Source organism: Oryx dammah, unplaced genomic scaffold, assembly GCF_014754425.2.
Source record: "Oryx dammah isolate SB20612 unplaced genomic scaffold, SCBI_Odam_1.1 HiC_scaffold_11, whole genome shotgun sequence".
NCBI classification, from domain to species: domain Eukaryota; kingdom Metazoa; phylum Chordata; class Mammalia; order Artiodactyla; family Bovidae; genus Oryx; species Oryx dammah.
Window position 1 is genome coordinate 34,954,871 of NW_024070195.1, and position 10,228 is coordinate 34,965,098.

Here is a 10,228-nt window from a genome sequence, read left to right on the forward strand (position 1 = left end):
AACTCTGTCACCACCCAAGCCAGGGCACTGGATGCCAGCTCCCTGGGTCCCTGTGTTGAGAAGAGTGTGACGTACCTTCCAGGTCTGTTTTACTAGCACTTGCATTAAAATGAGTTTGTATTTGCCTTCCCCAGTCCACACTGGTAGAAGGGACAGCTAGCCCAGGCAGGTGGGAGGGGAAGAAGCAGGGCCAGCTGGGGCTTGGGGCTGCATTCAGTTCAGTATTGGGGGCTCCTAAGATCATGGCATCTGGTCCCATCACTTCATGGGAAATAGATGGGGAAACAGTGTCAAACTTTATTTTGGGGGGCTCCAAAATCACTGCAGATGGTGATTGCAGCCATGAAATTAAAAGATGCTTACTCCTTGGAAGGAAAGTTATGACCAACCTAGATAGCATATTAAAAAACAGAGACATTACTTTGCCAACAAAGGTCCGTCTAGTCAAGGCTATGGTTTTTCCAGTGATCACATACGGATGTGAGAGTTGGACTGTGAAGAAAGCTGAGCACCGAAGAATTGATGCTTTTGAACTGTGGTATTGGAGAAGACTCTTGAGAGTCCCTTGGACTGCAAGGAGATCCAGCCAGTCCATCCTAAAGGAGATCAGTCCTGGGTGTTCATTAGAAGGACTGATGCTAAAGCTGAAACTTGAATACTTTGGCTACCTCATGCGAAGAGTTGACTCATTGGAAAAGACTCTGATGCCGGGAGGGACTGGGGGCAAGAGGAGATGGGGACGACAGAGGATGAGATGACTGGATGGCATCACCGACTTGATGGACATGGGTTTGGGTGAACTCCGGGAGTTGGTGATGGACAGGGATGCCTGGCGTGCTGCGATTCATGGGGTCGCAAAGAGTCGGACATGACTGAGTGACTGAACTGAACTGAACTGAAGGAGTGGGGCTGGACTTTGGGACCTACCCCAAGGGTAACAGAGTACCGCAGCACCTCAAGCACTGTGGGGCTGTGATAGGCGTGTTCTGGACTCGTGTGTGTGTGTGTGTGTGTGTGTGTGTGTTCGTTCCAAGGCCTCTCAGGAGACAGACTTCCATCCATCCTGTGGTCTTTGGGATCTAATGCGTTTTCAGAGTTCAGATCAAAGGTAGGGTGGACAGTATTGAACCTCCAGCCCATAAAGTCCGTCCGTGTCCCTCATTCACACATAATTATAGGGTGATCCAGAAGGTGCTTCTAGGATTCCAGGCAGCTTGCTTTGACTGTTCCCAATATTTTCACTTTTGTGGGGAGAAGATTTAGAACATAGATTCCTGGATTAGGAGCATTATCTCCTGTGGTCGTCATGATGGCCCCACAGAAAATCTCCCCACAGGAAATCTCTCCATGTTATACATGAAGAAAATGAGTCTCTGATTTGTAGAAAAGGGAAGTTAGGAGGCCTAGGTTTGCACCCTGTCTCTTAAGGGGTTTGAGATAACATAGTGCTGGCACATAGTAGGTGCATAAATGATAGATTAACATCATAGTTGCTACGGCTCATCCAAGGTTACACTCTTGGCAACATCACACATGAACAGGCAAAATCAGAGCACGACTGGAATCTGAGAACTCTTGATGATAAGTCCCCAGGTCTTTCTACTTTCCAATTATGTGCAAAAGAGTAATGAGAGCTCAGCCCGGGCTTTTAAAGGCCTGGCCTCCATCTCATCAAAATCAGAGTATACATACTTCATGAGGGTTATTAGACAGTCAGTCATGGGTATACCCCCAAGAGTTGGACAGGACTTAGCGGCTGAACAGCTAGACAGCCTTGTGTACTGCCTCTCATGCAGTATGTACCGCATCTCAGAATGCAGGATTGAGAGAGGTTGAGAACAAGTATGTGGCCATGTGACTCAAACAGAGGCAGAAAAAAAGTAGATGATGGAGCAAGGCCATTCCAGTTCTTCAGAATTCTTTAAGAATAAAATGAGTTGTTTGCTGCCCTCATATAACCAGAGAGTAATTTTGAGACTGACCTTGGTACCCTGAGGTCTTGTGGATGTTTGTGAAACATCTGCCTTGAATCCCCTTTCTTATATATTAAACCATTAAGTCTAGAGAGTTGGCACCATCAGCCCATCAGTGAGTAATAGCTTGGCTTACTATGTGTCCATGTTTGAGGATTCATATAAGACATGTCCCTGGGCTCCAAGGAGCAACCAGATCTCATTGGAGGCACTGGGGGAATATCTAGGGCGCCAACAGGAGTCCTCCCTTGTGGGACTTGGCTGTTGGTTGCTCTGAACAGCAGTCGGTCAGTACGGCCTGGTGCAGACAAGGGATGGCTCTGTAGGAATAACAAGAGCTAACGTTTCTTGGGTTTTCACTGCGTGCCAGGGGCTAAGTGCTTTTTGTGTATTGCATGACTTAATCCTCACAACTTCCCTAGAATAGGTAAATTCTATTTTTTCTTTTCTGACCGTGCTGGGTGGCATGTGAGAACATAGTTCCCCAACCAGAGATCAAACCTGTGCCCTCCGCCACTGGGAGTGTGGAGTCTTAACCACTGGACTGCCAGGGAAGTCCCAGTAAACTCTATTTTTAAAATCAGTTTCATAGTCAAGGAAACTGAGGCACAGAGGACGTAAGTCATTGGCTGAGTCATATAGCCAGTGGGAAGCAGAGCTAGAATTCAAATTCAAGCAGTCTGGCTCCAGAACTTTCTCATTCCCTCTACTGTCTTTCTAGAGGGGCTCTGTGAATCCTTTTAGGATTAGAGACTTGGACTTTAGGGAAGCAAAATACTCAGGGGTGGGAGCTCCACAGACCTGGGCTTAGCACCACTGGTCGTGAGAGTGTAAACAACTTAGCAAACTTATAAACCTCTCCGTTCTCCGGCTCATGGGGACAACTTCTTCATCACAGGGTAGTGTGATGGTGAGCATGTGTTTACAGCACAGAGCAAGGGGTGTTACTGTTAGAAATGGAGGGTGGGAAGAGGGGCACAGCCTGACCAACACCCAGTATCAGGGATGAACATGAACCAGAGGGGTGGGTTGGAAGGATCCTAGAGAGGGAGCTGGTTCAGTTAGATGTCGGATTGGCTGTAACAGGTGAATGGAAATTAACACTAGCCTGAAGGATACTGCCAGGGTGTTGAGGACCTTGAAAGCTACCATAAAACGCCCCACAGCTCCTCCAAAGGACAGGTGTGTGGACATTGTTGACATATGGAAATGTGTGTTTGGAGGGGAAAAAAAATAGAATGCAAAATAGTATGTACAGACCAACAGCTGTGTAAATGCATTATGGTCTGCAAGCCTAGACATCAGAAAGGCATCCACAGTGTTGTCAGTACTCCAGGTCACCACTCTTTTCTTATTTACTTTTCTGTAACTACCTAATGAAAACTAAGCGTGAACAGGAGGCCAGGCCAAGGGGGGTTGACTTTTGATCTTGTGGACATCCCTGGGGAGTCATGCACAGTTTTGTTTTGTTTTGTTTTGTTTTTTTGATCTGTTTCAATTGAGATACAGTTTATATACAGTTGACTCTCATTATTTGCAGATTCAGTATCTGTAATTCACTTACTCGCTAAAATTTATTTGTAACCCCCCAAATCAGTATTCAAGACACTTTGGCTCGAGCGGAGCAGTGAAAAGTTTGTCACCTGCTGCACAGGGAACCAGGTGAGGTCGAACAAGACATTTTGCTTCCTTGTTTCAGCCCTCGTACTGTAAATAAGCCTCCTTTTCTGTTTAGTGCCATGCTTTTCATATTTCTTTACTTTTTGTTGGTGATTTTGCTATTTAAAAATAGCCCTCAAGGACTTCCCTGGCAGTCCATTGGTTAAGACTCTGTGTCTCCAGTGCAGAGGGGCATGGGTTTGATCCCTGGTCGGGCAACTAATATCCCACATGTTGCATGGAATGGCTAGAAAAACATTTTTAATTTTAAAAATTAAATGAAACACCCCTTAAGCACAGGGCTGATGTGCTGTCTAACATCCCTACGTGCAAGGAAGCTCCGAGGTGCCTTACAGGGAAAATACGTGTGTTAGGTAAGCTTCAAAGGCGTGAATTATGGAACTGCCGTGAGTTCAATATCAGCGAGTTAACAACAGACATTAAATAAGGTGTCTTTAAAGAGAAACACGCATAAAGACAAAGTTGTGTATTGATCAGCTGATGAAAGTGACTTGACCAAGATTTACATGATCCTTACTCTGTATTTCCCTCAGGGCATGGATCCAGTTTTTACTAATTCACTGTTTGCAGCAATTTCACAGACCCTAACTACCACGAATAACAAGACTTGACTATATCATAAAATTCACCCTTTTAACTGAGCCCATATTTCAGTATATTCACAAGGTTAACCATGTGGATTTTCCAGCAATTAAAACGGCCTCACGAAGCAGCAAGTTAAGAACTATCTGTCTTTCCCTGTCCCCTGATGGTTCTGCTCTCTTTCAGGATGCCCAGGAGAACCATGGACTGGCTGTACCCACGCCCTGTGTGCCAGACAGCTTTGCAGACAAACAGGTGACAGGTAAGAGGACCTCATGCTTGAGACTTGCCCATCTTTCTTTTTTCCCTCCTTAAGCCCAAGCATCTGGACCTCCCTCCCCAGCTGGTGAGAAAGCTGGAGTCCCCAGGCCTCTTGGCTGCTAGCTGCTGTGGGTGGGAGATGAGGAGAGCCAGGGCTAAGGCCCAGGGGAGGAAGGATGGTTAGGGACATGGCCAGAGCAGGAACAAGGGCAGCGTGAGTGATAGAAAGAACCCTGGAGTCAGGCAGCCCTGGCTTTGAATCCCAGCTCCCCCGCATATTAGCCTCGCTCCCTGGGCAAGTCACTTAACCCCTTGCCCTCTGTATCTCTGGGCAAGACAATTCCAGTTCTGGAGGCACAAACAAAGTACTGGATAGGATGTGAGTCACTTCTTGTCATATCCCTGCTCAAAACCCGCCAGTGTCTTCCCTTGTCACCTAACGGAAGAGTTCTTGCCTGGATGGCCAGAATCTGGCCCCACCTGGCTTAATCTGCTGGCTTTCTTGTCTCATCCCACTCTCCTTGCTGCTCCTTCAATATCCAGGCTCATTTCCACCCTCGGGCCTTTGCACTTTCTGCTGTCCAGTCTGTTCTTTCCTTGCACGTGTGCACAGCTCTCTCTCTCATTCCATCTTTGCTCCAATGTCACCTTCTCAGCCAGGTCTTCCCAGACCTCGCTATTCACATTGCACCCCCAGCACCCATCCTGGGTTTCCCCTCTGTATCACTCTTCACCTCGATGTGGTGGAAATTTACTGATATATTCATTGTCTATCTCATTGTCCCGTTAAAACACAAGCTGCAAGAGGGCCAGTATTTTGATTATTTTTTGGTTTGTCTTTTCTGCTGTGTCCCAGCTCTTAACCCTTGGGTGCTCAATGGATGTTGTCTGGTCTTTATTTTGAAGTCAGGAAACTGGGAGGAGCCCTTCAGAGCTGCACATTCCTGGGCTTGTTTCACTCTGTGCCAGAAATTGAGAGGTGGGGGAGGCAAAGGATGTATGGCCCTCAGAGAGGAGTAACCAGGGCATCCTGGTGGTCTGCAGACACTAGGGAGGGGGCAGGGACTGGGGCTGGGGGCTGGGGATTTGAGCCTCTGAGGCCACGGTGGGGACTCAGTATCTCTCTAGTGCCTGAGTCATCCAAGTCAATTCATTTCTACACACCCCATCCATCCGGCAGTCCAGAGTCCCTTCCAGTTCTCTGCGAGGTTCTCTGGGTTCTTGGTAGATTCAGGATCTTTAGAAAGCAAGCGTTGCTCATGCAGATTTCTTCCTCCCAAACTTTCACCCAAACTTCCTCACTGAGGTGTCCAGGCCCCTACTTCCATCTATGACTTCCTGTCTTTCCCAGCTTCCTGTCTTATGCAGAATGAAAAGTTAAGCACAGGTAGTAGTAGTCAAAGTGATTACCATTCTCTGGACCTAGCACTTGATACGGAGAAGGCGATGGCACCCCACTCCAGCACTCTTGCCTGGAAAATCCCATGGACGGAGGAGCCTGGGAGGCTGCAGTCCATGGGGTTGTGAAGGGTCAGACACGACTGAGCGACTTCACTTTCACTTTTCACTTTCATGCACTGGAGAAGGAAATGGCAAGCCACTCCAGTGTTGGAGAATCCCAGGGATGGGGGAGCCTGGCGGGCTGCCGTCTATGGAGTTGCACAGAGTTGGACACGACTGAAGCGACTTAGCAGTAGCAGCAGCAAGCAGCACCTGATAAGCTCTTTCCATGCTTTTACAAAAATTCTCTTAATCCTCACAACAGCTTTATGAGGCAATTGCTGACGTTATTCCCATTTTACAGATAATGAAACTGAGGCTCAGCAAGTTTAATCAGTGGGTCCAAGGTCACACATTTAGTAAGTGGAGAGCCTGGATTTGAACCCTGGCGTTTCTGGCTTTGTACCAGCTGAGGCACCTGTAAGAAACACCCGGTGCACTCCAAGGGGCTAACTGAAGAGAGTTTAGTAAAGGAATTATATATAGGACTGTGAGCAGGGCAGAGAAGCATGGAGCCTGAGCCTCAGAAGCCAATGGAGAAAATTCAGCACAGGCTCCAGAGGCTGTGCCAGGGACAGGCAGGGGCAGGGGTCCCTCCCTGGAAAGCAGAGGGTCCCTCCCAGGAGAAGTCAGGAGCCTGGAGACATGGCTGCTCCTCGCGTGGTGTTCGAGAAACTGGCCAGCTGCTCTCTCAGGAGGTCAGCAAGCCTGCGCTGCCCACTCACCCTCCTCACCTCTGCCTCTCCCTCTTTTCAGGCACCAGCACTCTCGTCAATGGCAACCTCCGACTATACAGCTCTGTGGGGGACCTAAGGCCTGGGCACTATGGCCAGGACTTACTCATCCCCCCACCTCCCCCGGGCCCAGCGCCGGCGCCACCCCTAGGTGCTCTGCAGCCTCCAGAGTTCTCTCCGCCACCTCCACCCTCCACAGCTCCCCCACCTCCTCCCCTGCTGGAATCACCGCCTCCACCCCCACCCAGCACAGCCCCAGCTCTGCCCCCAGGAATGGGGGCCCTTCCCCCTCCACCCACCGTTTCCTCCCCATCCACACCCACGCCTCCTGACTTCATTCCTCCCGCACCACCCCAGGCCGTTCAAGCCCCACCTCTACCCCTCTTGCCAGCCCCGACACCCCCAGCCCCAGGGTCTCCTCATACCGTGGGGACACGCCTCTTCCCCGCTGGGGGTGTCACCAAGTGGAAATCAGAAGTGGCGCTGAATGGCAGGCAGCCAGAGGTCCCCAGAAGCAGCCCCCCCAGGAGCCCTGCTGAGCCCAAGGGGGCCCTCCCGGGTCTGGAGTCCCACCTCACCTTCCCCCGGTCGTTCAAGGTGCCTCCCCCAACCCCAGTCAGGACTTCGTCCATCTCTATTCCAGAGGCACAAGGGACTCCTCCTGAGGACGAAGAGCGCACCAAGAAGGGCCCCGGTCGACCCTCACTGCCTCCCAGCTTCCATATCCGCTCTGCGTGCCAGGCCTACCCCGACAGGGCTGCTGAGCTAGCGCTCCCTGAGGAGCCCAGCACTGTGGCACCGGCTGGCCCAAGGCCAGGCCAGCCTCAGGTCCAGAACAGTGAACAAGCTGAAACGCCACCTCCAGCCCCTCCCCTGCCCCCTCCTGCACCCCCGCTCCCTCCGCCAGCACCCCCACTGCCCCCAGCCGCCCCTCCTCTGCCATCTGCTGAGAAGGCAGCCCCTCCACCTGCTGGCTTGATGAAAAGAACCAAGGTTAGCTTTCCTGCTCCCAAACCCAAACCTGACCCCCCCAGCCCAGAGGAGACGGCCTCTTCAGAGCCCATGGACTGGCGGGACCCCAGCCAGATGGCAAAGCTGCGGGACCAGCTGTCAGCCTATCTTTGCAGCTCCAGGAGAGAGGACCGGCTTGCCAGTCACAGACCAGGTCCAACGGCAGTCTCTCAGGAAAGAGAGGACCACAAGCGTCCCCGCCTGCCAGTGAAAGAGGCGCCCCCGAGTCTGCTACAGAAGGAGGCTCCCCCAAGCCTGCCAGAGAAGGAGGCCCCCTCAAGTGTTCCTGAGGAGAGTCCTTGCAGCCGGCCAAAGAAGGCTGCCACCAGCCTGATCCTCCCTCCTGTGGACTACCTCCCCCAAGACGCGCCAACTCCTAGCGTCTGGGAGATCCGGAAGAAGCTGGAGGCCCAGCTTTCCTCATCAGCTGAGAAGGAGGCCAGGCCCAGCAGAGGGTCTCTGCCTCCCAAATCTCAGCCAGAAGGGGGAAGAATCTTTGAAAACAGAGATGATAACAGCAAATTCCCCAAGCCTGTGGCCAAGAATCTGCCACCTCTATCCACCACCCCTCTGCCAAACACACCACTCCAGTCCAAGGTCACACCTGGACCAGCCACCCCACCCAGGGCCACGCATGAACCAGCCACATCACCCAAGGCCACGCCTGAACCAGCCACATCACCCAAGGCCACGCCCAGACCAGCCTCACCACCCAAGGCCACGCCCGGACCAGCCTCACCACCCAAGGCCACCCCTGGACCAGTCACACCACCCAAGGCCACGCCTGGACCAGCCACACCACCCAAGGCCACGCCTGGACCAGCCACAACACCCAAGGCCATGCCCAGACCAGCCACAACACCCAAGGCCACGCTTGGACCAACCACAACACCCAAGGCCACGCCTGGACCAGCCACACCACCCAAGGCCATGCCTGGACCAGCCACACCACCCAAGGCCACGTCTGGACCAGCCACACCACCCAAGGCCACACCTCTACCCATCACATCTTCCCAACTGATAGCAGAAAAGAACCTGGTCCCAGCTGGGCAGTGGGAGAAGCCAGAACATGAAGAACTTGCAGTGCCCTCCAAGCCAGAGGTAGAGGGGCACTCCTCAGAGACCAGTAAGCCTCCTACACAGGGAGCCCTCTCATCTCCAGCCTTCCCCCCAAAGATATCACCTGGGCGAGAAGAGGTGCCATGTTTCTACAAGCCCCACTGCAGCCAGAACAGCTCCAGCAGAGAGGTAGCTGTGGTGATACCCACCCTGTCCAGAGGAGAGGCTGCAGGGTCAGGCAAGCCTGTGGAGGTGAAGGAGCCCCAGGAGCTGCCACCCAAACCCCCAGCTTCATCCCAGGCTGCTGATGAACTCCTCAGGCACCCAGTGACGGGGGAGGTGGTGGAGCGGGGCTCCCCGATGGCCCTGCTCCTTGCGGCCAAGCAGAGGGCCCAGAAGGGGAGGCCCAGGGGGCCTGCCCTGGGCCGGCCCTCCCTGCCAGGGAGTCTCCAAGGCCCCAGCCAGCCCGAGGCGGGCTCTGATACCATCTTGTACAACGAGGGCCAGCCCAACTCCTTCACTGTGGTCCCCAAGGTGTCCAAGGAGACTGAGAAGGTCCCCCAGCTAACCTCGCCAGGACAACACAAAGGACTCTGTCAGTGGGAACTCCAGCCCCGCAGGGACCCGGAGGACACGGAGTCGGGCCGCGGGCCCAGCTCGACAAAGGTGAAGCCCCAGGCCTCCGCGGCCTGGGAGAGACCAGCGCCCTCCAGCCTCCTCCAGGGCCGCCTGCTGCCCAAGTCTTTCTCTTCCCCTCCTTCTCCTTCCCACAAGCCGGAGGAAGACAAGGAGGAGGAGTTCAACTTTGAGGTCATCCCGCCGCCGCCAGAATTCAGCAATGACCCCGAGCCCCCGGCCGCCCCTTTGCAGTATCTGGGGCGCCGGGGTTCCCCTCCCCGGAACAATTTCTCAGACTTGGGGCAGCCCGCGAATGCGGGCCCAGCTCGCGGCTTCTCTCACTTCTCCGCGGATCCAGGTCCGGCCCGGGGCCTGGAGCGCTTCTCGGGCGGGGGCGGGGGCCGCTCGCTCATCAAGAAGCGCCTGTACGTCGGGGAGCCCCACTGCAACCCAGGGCCGCCCCGCAGCGGCACCGGCCGCAGCCTGAGCTTCCCCAACTGCTTCGGGCCGCAGCCCGGGGGCCCCTTCGCAGCGCCCAGCGGCCCGGAGATGCGGCGCGTCAACTCGGCGGGCCGCGGGCCCCCAGGCGGCCTGCACTCGCGGAAGATGTCCTCGGAGGGCGCCGCTCGCGGAGAGGCCAAGTACAAAGCTCTCGGCGGTGGCGGCGGCAACTACGGCTGCGCCCCGGCTACCGGCAGGTGAGCGGCAGGCTGGGAAAGCAGGGGAGAGGGGGGCTGGGCAGGGAAGGCAGGGGAGAGGGGGGCTGGGCTGGGAAGGCAGGGGAGAGGGGCCCTGGGCTGGGAAGGCAGG

At 54.0% G+C, this 10,228-nt stretch overlaps 1 protein-coding gene across 1 annotated transcript in view; it reads left to right on the forward strand.

Moving 5' to 3' along the window:
• The window catches only part of CUNH6orf132 (chromosome unknown C6orf132 homolog), a 35,304-nt gene that overhangs the window by 22,046 nt on the left and 3,030 nt on the right, over positions 1 to 10,228 (forward strand). Inside the window, exons 3-4 of the mRNA XM_040249689.1 lie at positions 4,422 to 4,497; positions 6,753 to 10,116. Of these exons, the coding sequence (XP_040105623.1) occupies positions 4,422 to 4,497; positions 6,753 to 10,116 (3,440 nt within the window). The remainder of the gene's footprint in view (positions 1 to 4,421; positions 4,498 to 6,752; positions 10,117 to 10,228) is intronic.